The sequence below is a fragment of the Salmo trutta genome, chromosome 27 (genome assembly GCF_901001165.1).
Source record: "Salmo trutta chromosome 27, fSalTru1.1, whole genome shotgun sequence".
Lineage (NCBI taxonomy): Eukaryota > Metazoa > Chordata > Actinopteri > Salmoniformes > Salmonidae > Salmo > Salmo trutta.
The window spans coordinates 1896358-1918423 of NC_042983.1; the positions used below are offsets into that span (position 1 = coordinate 1896358).

The window sequence follows — 22066 nt, forward strand, 5'->3', positions numbered from 1 at the left end:
TTTTCAAAAGGAGAAGTTGGTTTTCAAGGGCAGTTGACCTTTAAAGACAGAGGAAGGGATTGATCTATACTGAACAAAAATATTAACGCAACATGTAAAGTGTTGGTCCCATGTTTCATGAGCTGAAATAAAAGATCCCAGAAATGTTCCATTTGCACAAAAAGCTTATTTCTCACAAATGTTGTGCACAAATTTGGCTACATCCCTGTTAGTGAGCATTTCTACTTTGCCAAGATAATCCATCCACCTGACAGGTGTGGCATATCAAGAAGCTGATTAAACAGTGTGATCATTACACAGGTGCACCTTGTGCTGGGGGCAATAAAAGGCTACTCTAGAATGTGCAGTTTTTTCAAACAACACAATGCCACAGATGTCTCAAGTTTTGAGGGAGAGTGCAATTGGCATGCTGACTGCGGGAATGTCCACCAGAGCTCTTGCCAGAGAATGTAATGTTAATTTATCTACCATAATGTTGTTTTCGAGAATTTGGCAGTACGTCTAACCAGCCTCACAACCGCAGACCAAGTGTAACCACGCCACCCAGGACCTCCACATCCGGCTTATTCACCTGCGGGATCATCTGAGACCAGCCACCCGGACAGCTGATTAAACTGAGGAGCATTTCTGTCTGTAGAAAGCCCTTTTGTGGGGCTTTCTACAGACAGCTTTCTACTAATTCTGATTTGCTGGGCCTATGCCCTCCCAGTCCCACACATGGCTGCATTCTGCCCAGTCATGTGAAATCCATAGATTAGGACCTAATTTACTGATTTTCTTGTATGAACTCTAACTCAGTAAAATCGTTGGAGCGTTTGTATTTTTTATCAGTGTAGAAACAACCCCTAGACCCTATTCTAGACCATAGGCCCTACCCTGGGGTGGTGGTTAGAGAGTTGGACTAGGAACTGAAAGGTTGCAAGATCAAATCCCTGAGCTGACAAGGTTATCCCCGAGCTGACAAGATTACATTTGTTCAGATCAACTTCAAGTTCCTTGCAGGTTAGCTAAGGGTTGCATCCCAATAATCTCCTCTCTCCTGAATTGTGCACTTGTTCACTCCCTTTCATTGACTTGGAAGGAAAATTGTGGTATGTATGGAAACTCCCTCTAGCCCATTCCAACACGAATCAAATGCTTGAAAATGTGTGGGGAGTAGTGAACGATTGCACACTTGGGACAAACCCAGGGGCTCATGTCATTGTGCTTGCAGGTCTTTTACAAACCAGCAGAGGGCAGGCTTGATGTAAAAACTTAAATCTACCGTTATGAGAAGCAATATCTGCTGACTTGTAGACAAAATAAGTTCCCCTTGTCTACTGGTTTATTGATAATGTTGTGTTTTGATGTCATTGTATTATACCTGTTCAAAAATGATAATGCTACACTGTAGCTTCATGTTTCTTCAACACCGAACCTCTATGGGAAAATAATCTACATTTATTTGAAATAACTCGAGATGAGAGACGGCGCCAACGGAATGTTATATTGATCATGTATTGGCATCTTGCATTATTATTTATAATCAGTATTGTTTAGGAGAACATGTTCAATAACTGTGGTCAGTGGTGTATACAGTCAATGACAGACAGTGTTCGGAGTATATCAAAACAGTCTTTACAAATACTGGGAAATCCCAGAAACATTTTTACATTTAACCAGGCACTTGGTCAATTGTGCACCAATCACGCTCCCAATCACAGCCTGGATTTGAACCAGGGACTGTAGTGACACCTCTTGCACTGAGATGCTGTGCCTTAGACTGCTGCGCCACTCGGGAGCATCTGTGTAGTGTAGAGCTGCTATACCTTTAAAGATTCATAAAAATATTTTGATGGGTGCTCAAACAAACGGCACATCTTACATTTGAAAGCTAAGTATTTAATAATTGAGTGATTTTGACCACTTCAGATGACAAGACTAGAAATAGCTAAAGATGACTTTGGTGTGTGTGTGTGTGTGTGTGTGTGTGTGTCCATCTGTGTGTTGCAGGACAGATAGTCCACAGATGTGGACTTGATCACAATCAATGGTGACATCACCAGGCAAAGGTGATCTGTAAATAATTGTCATGCTTGAGGGTGGAAGAAGAAAAAAACATCTTAAAAATCAGCTTGCTAGCTTCAACTCCTTCGAATTTTTTTGCTCCTCTGCATTGCCGGCATTTGAATAAGAACATATGTTGACCAGAAAGCAGCTTTTTTTCCAAAGGCTGCTGCATTTTTGACCTAAAAAGGCCTCTAGTCTCCATCTCGTGCAGTTGGTTTTCATAATCACCCTGCGACTCAACTGACAGAGTTGTGAGATGAGACCTTGCTTCTGTTTTTTTTTTTTTTTACATCTAGCACTGTGGTAATAAGGATACCGTCTCATTAAGTAGATTTTACACTTAAAATCATGTTACTTGATGATAAAGCAATTTATCTATTTGCAGCTGAAATGAGATCAGTCAAGGATGAAAAAGCTGTTTACAAGATAGGGGTAGATAATCAATGCAGTTATTATCAAATTAAATGTCACTTGATTCCAATTTAAAATCTGTTTCTATAATAAATATTGTAGCCCATGTAGGCCTGCATTTTGTTAAATGCATTGAAAAAATAAAATGTTGCACAGAGGTCCTCTGATTCAGACACTGGAATTATACATAAGATCTGTCTGTTTCGAAACAAACCTCTCTTCCTCCCAGGCTAAGACTGTGTTCCAAATGGCACCATATCCCCTACACAGTGTACTACATTTGACCAGAGCCCTATGGGACTAGGAATAGGGAGCCATTTGGGACTTAGAATTGTGATCCTCCAGCACCCAGGCACTGCCATGTCCCATGCAGCACACAAACAAACGCCTCTCTCACACATCTGTCTGGATAAAGGATTCAAGACAAGACATCAGACTGGTCCTCTGTCCAAACACCATTATATTATTCACAGCAATATTATTGTCTACTGAAAAATAATCCATGTAACAATATACTTTATTTAATTCTTATTATATTTTTTTACTAAATACACTATATTTATGTTTGTCCTCTATTTTCGTGTAATTGTTTGTGTTATGGTTTACAATAGTTTACTCACCTCAATCGTTCACAGTGTGTAAAAAACACCAAAGTGATGATATATTTCTGTTACAAATAACCCTTGATATGCTTTAAACACCTGTGACGGCTGTTTCTCTCAATTACTGAAAGTACGTGTAATTAGCCTGTCATACCTCAGTCTTAATAACAATTAGGGTAAGAACCCTTTGAAGATGAGAGGAATGCAGCTAGACAAAACACTGACATGGGTATTTGACCACTTGTAATGCATATTGTGTTAATAATGCCAAAAATAACACTTTATAATACTTTTCATAAATAAGCGTTGATGAACCATTTATAAAGGCCCTTATTCATGATTTGTATAAAGTGTTGGTTAAATTGTCCCTTTTATTTCTTAAACACGAACACGCGGCATGCTTCGTGATCTATTCCTCAAAAACTACCGGCAACTACAGGCTGCGTAGTAACTTTTTCATCTCACAATAGGGGCAGATGTATCATTAATGTAACAAGTTACCATTAATGCCTAGTGACACAGATATATCAGAAATGAAATTGAAAAATTAGCCGGGTTAAATAATGAATTGTTTTGAAGAGGGTAATGATTATTTTAAGGTCGTTCCTATCTTCAAGGGCTTCAACCCTGAGCGAATGACCCCTTCTAAAAGACAGTGTTTATGAACATTTTAACCACGTTGGCTGTTAAATCTCTCGTCCATAGCCAAACTAAACCTCGATTAGGCTATGTCGACTCAAACGGATCACGTTTGATAAAATGTCTGGCTTCAATTCGAGGCATACTTTGTCGACCTATAAGGCTCCTAAATATGAAGTGTTAACGATGAATGCGTCGTGCGTCCTTAACAGAATGCTGGCACTCGAACGCGGGGAGTGGAAAGTAGAGGGTCAGGAAAATTGGTGGGTGGGGATAACCCTTTTCCACGGGAAAAAAACTAAAACAATCACGTGTTTGGAGATCAAAGGAGATCCGCTTTGTAGAGCTGGAGAGAGAGGGAGTGAGAAAGAGAGAGAGAGAGAAAGAGAGAGAGAGAGAGAGAGAGCGAGAGCAAGCAGGCAACGTAATTGACAAGGCTGCAATGGTGAAATAAACACTCTCGGCCAACGCACAGCTTTCGTTGCACAATTGCGAAAACACGGCGCTCTTTTGACGCATCGATCTCGCTTCAGATTCGATTCCCAGAATTTCAGCACCATCACCTAATCACGCTTGGAAATTATGTTCCGATCGGCGCATATCCAACCGGCAAGATGATGATTTTACCAAGGAGAAGGTTAGAGTGTGTAGCCGATTCGGTGGTCTTGGTGATCTTCGTGGTCACCACTTCTCTTGGAACGGTTTTCGCCAAGGATACGGCTTTTGTGGAAGTAGTGCTGTTTGAGTCAAGTCCAAATGGAGATTATACTACATACACGACGGGGTTGCAAGGACGATTCTCAAAGGCAGGAGCCACTATCAGCGCGGAGGGCGAGATCGTGCAAGTATGTACAACTCAGTTAAGTTGTGGGAAGGACATATACAATATGTTGCTACGGCTCTGTTTGCTTATCAGTAGAGCCTGGGCGTTCATTCTACTTTGCTACTCTACTCTAAAACTTTATCGAAGCAGGAGGAGGGGGGGGGGGGGTTGAGTTGCACTGTGTGTGTTGTGTGTGAGGATGGTACTAGCGTCCTATTGCTACCAAATGTGATTACAAGATGGCTTCTATCTTTTGGAACTCCTTCACATGTACATTGCAGGTTCTTTTCGGGATAAAAGCTCAGATTCACCCAGAATCTGCCATGGCATATACATTCAATAACCTTTTTTTCCCCCACGGATTAGCATGGTTATTACACTTGTAAACGTTCCCAGGAAAATCATAGAAGTTGTTCATCATAACTTGGATCAGAGTTACAACTGATAGATGGCTGGTCACAGTTCCATCAAATAGGAGATTGTCTGGAACTAATCAAGAAACGTTTTGTCAAATAACGTCTAATGATTTGATTCAGCAGTACGCCTATAGGTCATTTCGTTTCCAATTATGGATGGTTGTTTGTTTTCATTATTGACTTATTTTTATATTCTTAGTTCAACCAATATAACTAAACCTCCTAACTACTGTACCGCCACGGTGCGAAGATACATTATCAATCTTTCACACAGACAATTTCTTTGAAGTTAAGTGATTGTGTGTGGATATTTTGTAACAACATAACAATTGAACAAACTACCCCATATATTTTAATTGTACCAGCTTGTTACTTCGTTTTGGTATGGTCTATTACTATCAGTCATGATTTGGAGAACTATCTCAGCCTAGTAGTGGTTTGCACTGCTACAGTAACCTACACATGACCGTGATTAGCTAGAAAGGGTCTAATTTCAAAGATGACTCCAATTATGACTATTAGTGGGCTAACCTACATGTTTAATGAAGTAGCAGTGTGAGGTGTTTGCACGTTACTCTTCATATATGACATACCTTATCCAGGTCTTGTTAGGATTGTTGCAGGAATCTATAGTGATGTCTGTAACTCATTTATTACTGCTTTCTAACTCATGCAGTAAGATTACATTACGGAGCCACAAAGAATACACTTTCCTGAAGAGAACTTGAATGAATTGTGTGTGTGTGTGTGTGTGTGTGTGTGTACTCACAAGTGTGTTTTCATAAAAATAACAACAATTTGTCATATTTTGCTATGAAAGTAGCACATTGTGGATCATGTTTCTACACATATAGCATTTGTTGGCATTTTGGCTTGGCTTGCTAACCACACAGAAATGTGGGACCTCAACTTTGCATTGAAAACGTCTATTTAGGTTTTCATTTCTTTGCTAACATAATGACCACTGTGTGGCAGCTTGTATTCTTTGTCCTTCTTTGTAAAGAGGAGGGACATTTTGTCCAGTACAGAAGGACAGAATCACCATGTCCGAACTGGTTCTGTTTCAGTAGTTGCTAATGGTTGTTTATGTGTTTTGTGAATGATTGACTAAGAGAGATGGCAACCTTAAGACTGCATTTTTGAATCGTTAAAGTAATGGCATTTCAAACCATAGAGGCCTTGCTATTATGCCTTAGTAAGCCTTGTGCAATGAAACTGGGTAGGTGCTCATGCATGCTACCTTGTGTATGCATCAGACCTTATTATGTTTCTGTAATGATTACTTTGTACCCACAGGTATAATTCATTATGATGCAATTTTAATTAGGGTTGTGAAGATACCAGTATTGGTCTTTTAAAAACCTGCTGTATGTAAAATATTGTTTGCTACAGCTTGTAAAATCTATAAAATGTGACGTTGAATGGCAACATAATGATGTTTGTTTCCAACATTAGGATTGTTTTCCTGTTGACGTTAAACCCGCTTTGTGTTCTGTTTCCTTGATACTAATGAGTATCACAATACTATCATCCCAGTCCTAGTTATAATGAATTGTAAGACTTGCTATAACCATACCAAAATACTTTCACTATTATCCCCTCTAGGCTGGGAATGGCCACGGACCTCACAATACTATATTATCATGATACTTAGGTGCCGATATGTATTGTAATTCTCATGATTCAATACACTGAGTAAACCAAACATTAGGAATAACTTCCTAATATTGAGTTGTACGCCCCCCCCCCCCCCCCCCCCCCCCCACACACACACTTTTTTTGCCCTCAGAACAGCCTCAATTCCTTGGCATGGGCTCTACAAGGTATTGAAAGCGTTCCACAGGGATGCTGGCCAATGTTGACTCCAATGCTTCCCCCAGTTGTGTCACATTGGCTGGATGTTCTTTGGGTGGTTGACCATTCTTTATACACACGGGAAACTGTTGAGCGTGAAAAACCCAGCAGCGTTGCAGTACTTGACACAAACCGGTGCGCCTGGCACCTACTACCATACCCCGAATGAATGTCACACATACACAATTCATGTCTCAATTTAAAAATCCTTCGTTAACCTGTCTCCTCCCCTTCATCTACACTGATTTTTTGTGGATTTAACAAGTGGCATCAATAAGGGATTATAGCTTTCACCCCCAAATCACTAGTCCCCTCCATGTATTTCCCACACTGCCCTCTCTCTTTAGCCACTCCACTTCGCCGCTGTTGGCTGTCTTTGTTTCAGCATTCTCCCAGTCAGTGTGAATGGAGGCCTTTACTTGGCACCGTCTGAGAGGTGGTTTACAGGGCCGAGTCGGCCAGGTTAGGAAGGCAGGCCTCAGTCAGTCCCAGCTGTTTGGCCCCTGGGGGTTTGCTCTACCTCTTATGTACAGTGGTCTCCAGACCTCAGTAGGTAGTGGTTGGTGTTAGGACTGGGGGGGCTTGGCATGGTTCCTGAGCAAAGTGGTTCAATAACCACTGTGCTCTCCACCTTACTCTCCTGCTCCCCAAAGCGAACACCCCCTGAGCTCTGCCCCATGAGTGGCGGGGGCCAAAAATAATAAGTTAAGTCAATTTTCTATTTGCTCTGCGCCGTTAAGGGGAAAGTGAGATGACTTGATGTGGATGAGACGCCAGAGTCCAGAACGATCAGCTTATCCCTCCCTCTCTCTTTCTCCCTCCCTCCCTCCCTCCCTCCCTCCCTCCCTCCCTCCCTCCCTCCCTCCCTCCCTCCCTCCCTCCCTCCCTCCCAGCCAGGCCAGTTCCCAGGTCCCAGGTCCCTGATTGCCTACAATTTGACTACATAATAGGGAGGTATCAATGTCTCTTTAAATCACCCTCAGTCAGGGAGTGAAATTATATGGGGTATTCTCTCTGCAGGTGGAGCCGGACCCCTCCCCATCTACCCTGTGACGGACTACCTGCCGTTAGAATGTGGAACGTAGAATTAGAACATAGAATGTAGATTTTAGAACACTGAATATAATACCAGTGGACGCTGCTGAGGGGAGGTCAGCTCATAGTAATGCCTGGAATGGAGTCAATGGAATGGTATCAACCACATGGAAACCATACCATTCCAGCCTTTATTATGAGCCGTCCTCCCCGCAGCAGCCTCCACTGATAAATACAAATTGCCGGCCTCAAGTTCAACTGGTGTGATGTGTTGTGGAAGAAAATAAAGAATGGGTCTACTGTAGCCACAGCCTTAGATATAATACAACATGCATACATTATTGTCACTTCATGTTTTGTCTTTGCAGTTTTTAGTAATTTGTGACGGCTGTCTTCATTGTCAATGAATACATTGTGTGGGTTTGACTGTGGCACCATTTACAGTGAAATTATACAGTGAAATTATTGACCCTCTTGATAAAGATGAACAAAAAAGACTGTATAGAAAAAATACCAGTACTGAGCTACACTATATTGTAATTTTCCAACTCTCCACTCCAGACGTCTTGGAGACAGTACAGGATTCTAATTGACACCATGGCTAAATCCATAATATGCCTAACTGTAGTTTTTGTGTTTTAATCAACTTAAATCTGAACAAAAAACTATTATGCTCATGATCATTGAATATTACGGCTATCAACACACTGTCCCTGTGTGTGTCACTGCAAACTCGTCTTAATAGGAGCATACTGGGCTTTTGGAACAACAGGGATTTATTGTTAAAAAGACAGAATAGCAACGTCTACTCATAACATATTTGAAAACCAATGGTTTGGGGTATAAATATACACTATATTCTACAATATTATGCAAATTTAGTATTTATCATATTGAACAATGTTTCTTTATTGCTGTTTACATTCTATATAGAGGGAGTGCTTTTTGTGCTACTGTACCCTTTAAGCCCACCTGAGAAATGTCAAATTTACAAAAATGTAATCTATGCATAATAATGCAAGGTTCATTTAAGAGTTAAATAAGACAAAAGGCATTTCAAAATGTAAGCTGTTAATGCCTGAAATCTATTATCGTGTTGCAGTTCACCAAGTTATGTTGCTACTGTGTGACTGTGACTAGCATGAAAACCCCAGATTTTTTTTGCAAGAAATAGTCATTAATGCACATAAAATATGCTATCATGTGCATATCAGTACATTCCTCCCTTAATTGTACATAAAGTATGATCACTTATCTGAGAAGGTACACAAAATATCTGGAAAACACGTTTGTCTTAGGTCGCCTCAACACAAGTTTTTTTGCCGCTTTCAAATTGTCCACAAGTGGGAACTTGCACATAACTTGATAGTAAAACATCGGATTGGCTTTTGGCTTAGAATAATAACAGACAGATTCATTGGTTGAAACATTAAATCAAAAGATCGAAGTGGGCTTAATAGGTACAGTACGCTATCCTACTTGTTAATCCAACCACATTGTCCAATTTCCAAAAGGCTTTACGGCGAAAGCATAACATTAGATTGTGTTAGGACAGCGCCGAGACAAGAAAAACCACACAGCCATTTTCCAAGCAAGGAGAGGCATCACAAAAACCAGAAATACAGCAAAAATGTATTACTAACCTTTGACGATCTTCATCAGATGACACTCCCAGGACTCAATGTTACACAATACATGTATGTTTTGTTTGATAAAGTTCATATTTATATCCACAACCCCCATTTTACATTGGCACGTGATGTTCAGAAAATGCTTTGCTTCCCAAAACTTCCGGTGAATGAGCACATCAATTCACAAAAATACTCATCATAAACGTTGATCAAATTTACAACAGTTATTGAAAGAATTATAGATACACTTCTCCTTAATGCAACCGCTGTGTCAGATTTCAAAATAGCTTTACGGCGAAAGCACATTGTTCAATATTCTGAGTACAGAGCTCAGCCATCAAAGCAAGCTATACAGTTACCCGCCAAGTTCTGGAGTCAACAAAACTCAGAAACAGCATTATAAATCTTCACTTACCTTTGCTGATCTTTGTCGGAATGTACTCCCAGGACTCCCACAAGAAATGCTTTTTTTTCTTTCGATAAACTCCATATTTAGGTCCAAATACCTCCGTTTTGTTCGCACGTTCAGATCACTATTCCAAAGGCATAATGCGCGAGCGCAAAACCCGAGACGAAAAGTCAAAAAGTTCCATTACCGTTCGTAGAAACATGTCAAACAATGTTTACAATCAATCCTTAGGGTCTTTTTATCATAAATATTAGATAATATTCCAACCGGACAATAGTGTTTTCATTACAGAGGAAAAAGAAGGAACGGCGCACCTGCGTGGGCGCACCTGCGTGACCGCGCAGTAAACAACTCATTGGTCTCAGGCAGTCCATTGGTTGAGTCAGCTCTTATTCTCTCCCCAGTAACAGTAGAAGCATGAGAAACAAAGTTCTAAAGACTGTTGACATGTAGTGGAAGCCTTAGGAAGTGCAAAATTACCCCACAGACACTGTAGTTTGGATAGGCAATCACTTGAAAAACTACAAACCACTTCCTGGTTGGATTTTTTTCTCAGGTTTTTGCCTGCCATATGAGTTCTGTTATACTCACAGACATCATTCAAACAGTTTTAGAAACTTCAGAGTGTTTTCTATCCAAATCTACTAATAATATGCATATCCTACCTTCTGGGCTCGAGTAGCAGGCAGTTTAATGTGGGCACGTTATTCATCTGAATTTCCGAATACTGCCCCGTCACCAAGAAGTTTTAAACAACATCTCTTTCTCTTCGCAATTGTATTAGTATAAATTCCCAATTTGTATTTTAGCATACAATATAAATATAGCTCAGTATTTGAATTATTTATTTTATATAGTAATTTCTCCTCGTCTTTATCAAGGGTGTGAATAATTTTGGAATCCACTAACTTTGAACCCTATTACAAGAGGCAGTGTGTGAATGTGAATGTGATGGTGTTTAACTCCAAACCTTGCTGTAAACAACAGGCAGTGTGTCATCTCATCGGTAAAGACCATGACACAGGGCCATGATGGCGGGACCACACCGCCACCCCCGCCTGATTCACCCAGGTGGACGATCCGGGCGACAGTGAGCTCAGATTCACCATCACGATGCCAACCGATATTTACACAGTTGGAGGGTATCCCCATCAGTCATCACCATCTGGTCTGCATCCCAAATGTCACCCTATTCCCTATTTACTGCACTAATTTGGACCTGGACCCATAGGGCTCTGGTCAAAAGTAGTGCACTATATAGGGAATAGGGTGCCATTTGGGACTTAAACCTGATCTGCATGGGGGTAGGAGCTACTGATACTACTTCCTGGTTTGGGATACACATTTATTATGGGATGCACATAGAGTTACGACAATCCGCCTCCATAGCAACGCTTATGTTGCCCTTTTTTACATCGGTTGTATATCAATCAGTAAATGCAGTGGCATGACACTTTTTTTATTATGAAGTGATAAAGTATTATAATTGCTCAAATATGCTTATAACACATCTTACAATGCATTGGTTTTCCCTAATTATTTAGCCTCTGCTTGGTTCTGAGTAGGTTAAAATGAAGGCATCTGTTCATCATATCTCCTATTGTCTCCACATTGTCTCTCCCCGGGCCAAGCTGTCTGTTCCTTTAGCCCGGCAAAGGAAGCTGCCTGCATCTCATCTCATGGCCTGAGCAGAGCAGAGCACACATCTGCGTCTGATTTCCCTGCAGCAGGGCTATGCTGTCCACAGCATGCTAGAGGAGCAGGCAGGGACAGAGGAGCAGGCAGGGACCAAGGCAGGGACAGAGTTGTGGCAGCATCTGTCAGTCCCAGATGGAACTCAAACCAGAACCAGAATGTGGCTTTTGTCTCACTTCCATCCTTGGAATGACTCAAATCTCCTGTGAAATAGAGTGACAGAAGAAAGCCAGCAGAGACTCTGAGGCTCTTTGTCTCACTCGCTGTCTCAACCTGTCACCTTTTTGAAGTCCACCCATAACCTGCATCAAATGTTGATATTTTGACATTGAGTCATTTCCTTGGAAGTGGATAGTCTATACAGTAGCTTTATCTGACTGGTAACTTTCATAAAAGCCTGCGCATTGCACATACCAACAAAGTTAGAAAACGAGGATCCCAAACCCATATACTGAAGCCTATGCCTCCTCTCAGCTCAGAGAAAGCGAGCGGGCCAGGCAGGAGTTATGTTCCGCTGCATTTAGACTATAATGAGAGCTTGGTGTGGTTGAGGGATCCAGGCAGCGCTGCTTTCTCTCGCTCGCTCTTTCTCGACCACAGGCTGGAAACCCCAAGAGAGGAGGCCATAATGGGCAAAGCCCAGAAAGGACGGGAGGTACCCGGAACAGGACCCCTCCCAGCGCCGCCCGCCTCGCCTGCCGCCAAGCAACAGAAGCAGTACACAAGCAGTACACAAGCAGCTAGCACTATATAGCTGTAGGGTTTAAAAGGTTATAAGTGCCCTGCTCGCCTACTTTCTCCATTTATTGGTTTCGCGGTGGCAGCTGTATTTTAAGTGCTATCGTCTCTTTAACCGCCACCCGGCTCCGCTTTTAAGTCCCAGCCAAAGTCATTTGAGGTTGCGTTTGTATTTTTCGGAATAGAACAGAATAGTTTCTCTCTCTCTCTCTCTCTCTCTCTCTCTCTCTCTCTTTCTCTCTCTCTCTCTCTCTCTCTCTCTCTCTCTCTCTCTCTCTCTCTCTCTCACTCGTTTGCTTTCTTCTTCCCCTGCCGTCTACTCCTCCTTTGACACACAGACGAGGAAACCAGGCCCTAATGCTTGCCTCTTCCCTTCACAACAAACGTGTACCGGTATGTCACGAAACACAACTCCCTATCACTAATCTGTACGTTGTTGCATCACGGCCTGCCACAAAGCACCGTGGGCTGATGGATGTCGGAGGCGTTGTATGACATTCTAAATCAGACCAACAGCTCAACCCCCTCATACCTCTCCCCCTGTCTTCCACCTGCCGACACACTGACTTTATCTGTCTCCTGTTTTCACGGACCTGTTCTGACCTGTTCTGCCTCTTGCTTCTCTCCCCCCCCCCACCCCCCCCCGTTCTGTGTGTGTACCAAGTGCGTGTTAGTTCTGGTGGCCCCAACAGCTAGGTTACTTTCCACTGGGCTGAGTGAGAGACGGAGAGCGGGAGAGAGGCTTTGATGCTCCCCTCTGAGAGATTAGCAGGCAGCGCTCTCTGTCGTTGAGTCAGAACCACACTGAGGGGACTGAGACTGGGTTGCATTAACTTCTGAAAAGCCCCCATCATGGTCATCGTTCCCCTCTTTGATGACTGTCGTGCTGCAAGGGCCAGTCCATCACTTGGCTGCATCCGGCCTCAGTCAGCCTACATTTCTATCCCCTGACACAGAGGGCCTAGCTAGAAAACAAAGGCTGTGGGGCTACGAGGGGGGCTAGAGTTGGGGTTAGGAGGGAGATGACAATGCTCTCTCTCCATGGCGGGTCCAGGCAGAGCAGAGGTAGGCTTTGTTGTTGGTCAGGAATGTGGTGACTACTGGAGGGAGGTCTATAACACCAGTCCAGCCCCCCTTTTGTTGTGCTTCTATACACCGATAGATAGACTGATAGACTCTGGGACTGTGAACTGACTGTGGAAGGTAGCTGGGTAGCTAGCTAGCTGCATGGCCTGGAGTCCCTTTCAGTCCTCTGCACTCTGGCTGGCTGGCTCCACACAAGCACGTACGTACAGGCTCGGATTGTGCGCACACGCACACACTTAGCGCCCGTTAACCTGGTTTGCTCACGCTGTCATGAGAGGAGAAGCCTTATCACAAATCTGTCTCACTCTCACGGTGTTCAAAGGTCTCTCTTTGTGTACATCGTTACATAAATTACATCAGCCTCTTAGGTCTTTCAGAGGTTTTTACCACTGCTTTCCTTTGATCTATATAAACCTCGACTCACTGTGCTTCATTGTAAGGAGAATTAATTATTAGTTTCATAATCATCAAATCCCATATCTATTGTTCCCTGCTCTTTCATACCGGTTTATTATAGTAAGCCAGTTTGGCTAATGGAAGTCCCTTGATGCCATTTCCGTGTTCCAGGCTTATTAGCATTATATTGTTATTACTCAGTGGAAGGCATTATTGGTTTTGTGCCTCCATCTGTCCCGAGACTAAGGTATCATATCGGTGTTATTAGGGTCTGCACAAACCATAAAAGCTGACACATCCTCTGTCACAACCTGGCCATTTCTCTCTCTCCGCCATCGTTTCCTCTTTTGGACTCTTACACAACTGTGGTATAAGGGTCATTTTACAAGGCTGCCCTATGGGGACAAATAGCTTGGCTGGGATTATTTGGTGGAGGTGGAAGCCCTGGCCTCCACCAGCCATCCCCCCTCTTGGTGCCCCCCCAGACAGGAGGATATTTTCTGGGATGGTGGTGGTGGCGGTTCCAGTAATGAGGAGGACCCAGCCAACCAAGGAGGCTGTTCGACAATGGGGCCTGAGGTATGATGAATTGGGACCGGCTGGTTGGACCAGACTGGGTTGGCTGGGAGCTTCATTTGTTTCCCTGGTGAAGTGCCGTCGTAGTCAGTCGTCTCCCCTGAGTACAGGAGGAAGATGTATCATCTCTGGTCCCCCATCTCCTTCCTCCCCTTCCTCATCTTCCCAGAACTCATGTAAGTGACGTGTCCCAGATCTTGGGAGTGAGAAATGGGTCTACTCATCTGGAAAAGTAGTTCCCTTGATTGTGTGTGTGATTCCTGCCCCCCCCACAAATACACAGGATTACACTACACCATATCAAAGCCATGCTGCTGCCTGACCTACCTCCGTGCCCTGCCCTGCTTGCATGCCTGCTTTTCTGCCCTGCCCTGCCTGGCTACCTACCTTTCCAGTTTTGGACCCTGAACAGGGAAGGGCCTGTGGTTGGCAGGGAAGGATGGGAGGGTGAAAGGCTACTGCAGTCTGGCTGTGCTGCATAGATAAACCACATGAATGTGCCGTCTGAGCAGATAGTATCGGGCGGGGAGGCAGCAACGTGCTCACAGTACTAGCATCAAAGGACCTGCCGCTCTGAGGCAGAGGCGGAGAGAAAGAGAGCGACACAGAGAGGCAGAGAGAGGGACAAGAGAGAGGGACAGCGACAGAGAGAGAGAGAGAGGCAGAGAGAGAGAGAGACACATGGTGATAGAGCGAGAGAGGAAGAAGAAAGAGAGCGGGAGGGAGAGGCAGGGCCAGGCTGAGTTCTTCAAAGGGTTCAGTGAATAATTCCGGTCCCTGATACACCGCTCCGCTGAGAAACCCCGCGATGATGTAATGTCAGACCTGGGGCTAAATCCTTACGCTTTGCTCTGTTCCACTCCCCTACAAATAAAGGTGGAGGTGTTCCCTCTCTACCTGCTGCCTGCTCAAGTGGAAGGAAAAATACTTTTGGTGAACAGTGAGATTTTGTTTGAGGCCCAACATAGTTACAGACACCCTGTAGGCGGAGGAGGGAGGGGTAGATTTAATCCTAGATGTTCTCTGTAAGGAACTTGATTCAAATGTCTAAAGTTTAGTTAGTGTTTTAGAACATTGGCTCGCTGGGCTGTGGACTGGAGAAGCTCTGGTGAGCTGGACTGATGATCTTGGATGGGAGTTTTTATCTTATTCAACAGGCTAATCCACTGGGCGTTCCTAAAGTACACAACAGGTGGAACACAGTTGACTCTGTTCTTTGTAAAGTTTATACAGGGCCTGCCTGGTGTGTGTGTGTGTGTTTGGCTGCCTGTGTTTGTGTTTGCATGTGCAGGGCTCCAGACTAACATTTTCCCCTGGTGGCACTGGTGTCACTAAGTTTTTCAGTTGGTGGCACCAGCCCATGATTTGGTGTCACCAATTTTTTTTGTGGTGTCAAGCAATAGAAAGAATGAGTCATCTTATAAAGTCATTCACAGTGCTTTATTAACCCTTTACACTTGTGGGAATTTGCCTATTTTTTTTATAGTATTTTTATTTAACCTTTATTTAACTAGGCAAGTCAGTTAAGAACAAATTCTTATTTACAATAACGGCCTACCCCGGCCAAACCTGGACGAAGCTGGGCCAATTGTGCTCTGCCCTATGGGACTCCCAATCATGGCCGGATGTGATGCAGCCTGGATTCAAACCAGGGACTGTAGTTGAAAATATATATATATATTTTTTCACCTTTATTTAACCAAGTAGGCCAGTTGAGAACAAGTTCTCATTTACAACTGCGACCTGGCCAAGATAAAGCAAAGCAGTGCGACAAAAACAACAACACAGAGTTACACATGGGATAAACAAACGTACAGTCAATAACACAATAGAAAAATCTATGTACAGTGTGTGCAAATGTAGTAAGATTAGGGAGGTAAGGCAATAAATAGGCCATAGAGGCGAAATAATTACAATTTAGCATTAACACTGGAGTGATAGATGTGCAGATGATGATGTGCAAGTAGAGATACTGGGGTGCAAAATAAATAAAAATAACAATATGGGGATGAGGTAGTTGGGTGTGCTATTTACAGATGGGCTGTGTACAGGTACGGTGATCGGTAAGCTGCTCTGACAGCTGATGCTTGAGTCTCCAGCTTCTGTGATTTTTGGTGGTGTTGGCTTTGGGGATGACCAGTGAAATATACCTGCTGGAGCGTGTGCTACGGGTGGGTGTTGCTATGGTGACCAGTGAGCTGAGATAAGGCGGGGCTTTACCTAGCAAAGACTTATAGATGACCTGGAGCCAGTGGGTTTGGCGACGAATATGTAGCGAGGGCTAGCCAAATAGAGCATACAGGTCGCAGTGGTGGGTAGTATATGGGGCTTTGGTGACAAAACGGATGGCACTATGATAGACTACATCCAATTTGCTGAGTAGATTGTTGGAGGATATCTTGTAAATGACATTGCCGAAGTCAAGGATCGGTAGGATAGTCAGTTTACAAGGGTATGTTTGGCAGCATGAGTGAAGGAGGCTTTGTTACGAAATAGGAAGCCGATTCTAGTTTTAATTATGGATTGGAGATGCTTAATGTGAGTCTGGAAGGAGAGTTTACAGTCTAACCAGACATTTGTAGTTGTCCACATATTCTAAGTCAGAACCGTACAGAGTAGTGATGCTAGTTGGGCGGGCGGCTGTGGGCAGCAATCGGTTGAAGAGCATGCATTTAGTTTTACTGCCATTTTAAAGCCGTTGGAGGCCACAGAAGGAGTGTTGTATGGCGTTAAAGCTCGTCTGGAGGTTTGTTAACACAGTGTCCGAAGAAGGGCCAGATGTATACAGAATGGTGTCGTCTGCGTAGAGGTGGATCAGAGAATCACCAGCAGCAAGAGCCACATCATTGATATATACAGAGAAAAGAGTCGGCCTGAGAATTGAACCCTGTGGCACCCCCATAGAGACTGCCAAAGGTCTGGACAACAGAACCTCTGATTTGACACACTCTATCTGAGAAGTAGTTGGTGAACCAGGCGAGGCAGTCATTTGAGAAACCAAGGCTATTGAATCTACCGATAAGAATGCGGTGATTGACAGAGTTGAAAGCCTTGGCCAGGTCGATGAAGATGGCTGCACAGTACTGTCTTTTATCGATGGTGGTTATGATATAGTAGTGATGCCTCTTGCGCTGAGATGCAGTGCCTTAGACCGCTGCGCAACTCGGGCGCCCATATATGGATAGGGCTATATTGAAAGGTTTCTTACAGAAGAAATATGAAATGCATACCCATGGTAGCAATGAAAAGGGAACGGTTTGGAGATTACGGGAAAATTATTAGACTAAAGGCGAGGACACAACAGTTCACCAGACACAAGACTGAATCCAAATATGTTTATTTTATGTGCATTTTACATTTACTGTACTTTTCACCACATTTGTTGTTAACAATCTGAAAACACTCTGGATACGTTCAGTAACATGATTAGAATATTCTTATAAAATTTGGGGTAGGTGCAACATGACAAGGGGGTTTGAGTGAGAGGACTAACTGGTGTCTCCAAGTGGACACACACTTCCCCAAAGTGTGCACAGTTCCTAAGTCATTTCAATGCGCTTTGATGACTTAAATAAACTCAGCTCCGCATCCTCGCCATCACACACAATTAATGTTGTTGTTTACACAATCCAAAAAGAGCCCATTATAAATCGCAATCTGGTTCAGGTGGGCGTCATTTGAAAGCTGTTCTATTGGCAACACGACTAGCTAAATTAGAAACATGCGACCTTAGTGTTTTCACAAGGTAATTCAGAGAAGCCGATCGTAATTTTGGCGCACATAGAACGGAGGTTTTCTTCTCAATACAACAGGCTAATTCTGTTCGGGACAACCCAGGGTATAACACCATGTCATCTTGTAACTGTACATGAAACATAGTGATCATAAACATTGACACTGTATTTTGCACGGGTTTTATGGTATGGAAATGTAAAGTGCACATTTTAACTCCCGGGTGTTTGTCTTGCTTGTATGACATCAAAGCGCTATTTATTCTAATCCTCAACGTCACATCTTTCAAAATACACTGAGTCCTCTTAATTTACAACATTTACCTCACGTAGACAACTAAACATAGTGGGAGGGACGGGTGCAACTTCTTGTCGAGAAACGGGGCTCAAGTTCAAAATGGCTGTCAGTCAAAACCCATACAGAGCTGTGAAGCTGAGACCCTGTGCTCTGATGTCATTTATAGCATATTACTGTACAGCTACTGTGTTCCAGTTTAGGCACTTATCAGTGTCCAAATCTGCCATTTTCAACTCGTATAGGGGTACGAGTGTGAAGGGCTACAAAGTGCAAAACACTACTGAGATGGTATTGAAGAAATACGTTTTCATCTTTTCATGTTATGATTCAAAATATTTTAATGTGCAACCTAATCCATTGATTGTCGTGCATTTTGTGTTGACAATTAGGCTGTTATATTTTACTGTTAAAATAAGGCTCCAGAATATATATATTTTCTTTTAGAAGAGATGAATTTGCCTGCATCTTTATGTAAAATAATAGGCTAATTAGAAATCATAGGCTAATTTATTCATCATCATCATCATTTATTCATCATTTATCATAGGCTAATTTATTTGGGGCTAAGTAAGTGGAAGTGGAAATTCAAAACACATTATTAGCTAGTTCACTAACTCCAAATATAATACCCACTGCTATCAAATCAAATTTTATTTGTCACATACACATGGTTAGCAGATGTTAATGCTAGTGTAGTGAAATGCTTGTGCTTCTAGGTGTGACAGTGCAGTAATATCTAACAAGTAATCTAACAATTTCACAACAACTACTTAATACACACATCTAAAGGGATGGAATAAGAATATGTACATATAAATAAATGGATGAGCGATGACTGAGCGGCATAGGCAAGATGCAATAGATGGTATAAGATACAGTAAATACATATGAGATGAGTAATGTAAGATATGTAAACATTATTAAAGTGGCATTATTTAGTGACTAGTGATTCATTTATTAAAGTGGCCAATGATTTGAGTCTGTATGTAGCAGCAGCCTCTCTGTGTTGGTGATGGCTGTTTAACAGTCTTATGACCTTGAGATAGAAGCTGTTTTTCAGTCTCTCGGTCCCAGCTTTGATGCACCTGTACTGACCTCGCCTTCTGGATGGTAGCGAGGTGAACAGGCAGTGGCTCGGGTGGTTGTTGTCCTTGATGATCTTTTTGTCCTTCCAGTGACATCTGGTGCTGTAGGTGTCCTGGAGGGCAGGTAGTTTGCCCCCGGTGATGCGTTGTGCAGACCGCACCACCCTCTGGAGAGCCTTGCGGTTGAGGGCGGTGATACAGCCGACCGGATGTCCTCAATTGTGCATCTGTAAAAGTTTATGAGGGTTTTAGGTGACAAGCCAAATGTCTTCAGCCTCCTGAGGTTGAAGAGGCGCTGTTGCGCCTTCTTCACCACACTGTCTGTGTGGGTGGACCATTTCAGTTTGTAGGTGATGTGTAGGCTGAGACAATTTAACCCCTTGTCGGGCTCGGGACGGACATCCAGCGAAAAATCCTATCTCAATTAGCATAACGAAATGTAATTATTTTATTTTTTTAAATATAGGACTATGTTATATCGTTTTATAGATACACCTCTCCTGAATCGAACCACGTTGTCCGATTTCAAAAAGGCTTTACAGCAGAAGCAAAACATTAGATTATGTTAGAGGAGTATATCGTAAAAGTAGCCACATAGCCATATTCCGACCAACCACATGCATCACAAATAACCAAAAAACAGCTAAATGCAGCACTAACCTTTGACAATCTTCATCAGATGACACCCCTAGGACATCATGTTACACAATACATGCATTCTTTTGTTCGATAAAGTTCATATTTATATATAAAAACAGCATTTTACATCGGCGCATAACGTTGACTAACTATTTTCCCTCAAATGCATCCGGTGAAACAGCGCTACAATTTACTAAATTACTATTCGAAAACATTTTTAAAATGTAATATTGTCATTCTAAGATTTATAGATGAATATCTCTTGAAAGCACCTGTAATGCCAGATTTAAAAATAACTTTACTGGGTAATCACACTTTGCGATAAAAGGGGATGCGATACTCAGAAAATAGGCTACCGTTACAGGTCAGCGCCATCTTGGAACAATCGCATATCAAATCTAGTCTTGTATACTATTGTCAATAATCCCTTACCTTTGATTATCTTCATCAGAAAGCACTTCTAGCAATCCCAGGTCCACAACAAATGTATTTTAGTTCGAAAAAGTTAATCCTTTATGTTCCAATAGCTTGTTCTTGTTAGCGCGTTCTGAAGGCTGCACCAAAAGTTCCGTCGTGCGCGGGACTCCACTTTCGAAAAAATTCATTTTTTTTTATTTAGGTTCGTTCAAACATGTCAAACGTTGTATAACATAAATCTTTAGGGCCTTTTTCAACCAGAGCTCCAATAAGATTCAAGGGGGACGATTGCATTGTGTTTCAAAACGTTTCGAAAGGGGAGGGTAGCCAGGGGCGCCGGCGTCATAATGGTGATGGCCCTCTCCGTGTGACCACGTTCCACTGCGTCTCATTCATTCAGTTTTCACAGTAGAAGGCTCAAATCACTTTGTAAAGACTGGGGACATCTAGTGGAAGCAATAGGAAGTGCTCAATGAACCATTGCTCACTGTGTGATTTACAGGCAAACTGATGAAGTTGAGTCCGCAATTCAGAATTCCGCTTCCTGTTACGATCGGTCTCGGGGTTTTGACTGCCATATGAGTTCTGTTATACTCACAGACACCATTCAAACAGTTTTAGAAACTTTAGGGTGTTTTCTATCCACATGTATTAATTATATGCATATCCTAGCTTCTGAGTTTGAGTAGGAGGCCGTTTAAAATGGGCATGAATTTTTTCCAAAAATCGCTGTAGCGCCCCCTATCCTAGGCGAACGACAAGAGGTTAAACTTTCAAACTTCTCAACTGGTGTCCAGTCGATGTGGATAGGGGGGTGCTCCATCTGCTGTTTCCTGAAGTCCATGACCATCTCCTTTGTTTTGTTGACGTTGAGTGAGAAGTTGTTTTCCTGACACCACACTCCGAGTGCCCTCACCTCTTCCCTGTAGGCTGCCTCGGCGTTGTTGGTAATCAAGCACACTACTGTTGTGTCGTCTGCAAACTTGATGATTGAGTTGGAGGCGTGCATGGCCATGCAGTCATGGGTGAACAGGGAGTACAGGAGGGGGCTGAGCAGGCACCCTTGTGGGGCCCCAGTGTTGACGATCAGCGAAGTGGAGATGTTGTTTCCTACCTTCACCTCCTGGGGGCGGCCCTTCAAAGTCCAGGACCCAATTGCACAGGGCAGGGTTGAGACCCAGGGCCTCAAGCTTAATGATGAGCTTGGAGGGTACTATGGTGTTGAATGCTGAGCTATAGTCAATGAACAGCATTTTTACATAGGTATTCCTCTTGTCCAGATGGGATAGGGCAGTGTGCAGTGTGATGGCGATTGCATGGTCTGTGGACCTGTTGGGTTGGTATGCAAACTGAAGTGGGTCTAGGGTGACAGGTAAGGTGGAGGTGATATGATCCTTGACTAGTCTCTCAAAGCACTTCATGATGACAGAAGTGAGTGCTATTGGGCGGTAGTCATTTCCGTTATCTTTGCCTTCTTGGGTACAGGAACAATAGTGGCCATCTTGAAGCATGTGGGGACAGCAGACTGGGATAGGC

At 43.0% G+C, this 22066-nt stretch overlaps 1 protein-coding gene across 2 annotated transcripts in view; it reads left to right on the forward strand.

The window, feature by feature from the left end:
- The first annotated feature begins 3912 nt into the window (after positions 1-3912).
- znrf3 (zinc and ring finger 3) overlaps positions 3913-22066 on the forward strand; it is a 111307-nt gene continuing 93153 nt past the window's right edge. Inside the window, exon 1 of one of the 2 annotated variants that reach the window (XM_029716296.1) lies at positions 3913-4546. In XM_029716296.1, the coding sequence (XP_029572156.1) occupies positions 4316-4546 (231 nt within the window). In that variant the 5' untranslated portion in view covers positions 3913-4315. The remainder of the gene's footprint in view (positions 4547-22066) is intronic. The other variant, XM_029716295.1, reaches the window with a different exon arrangement.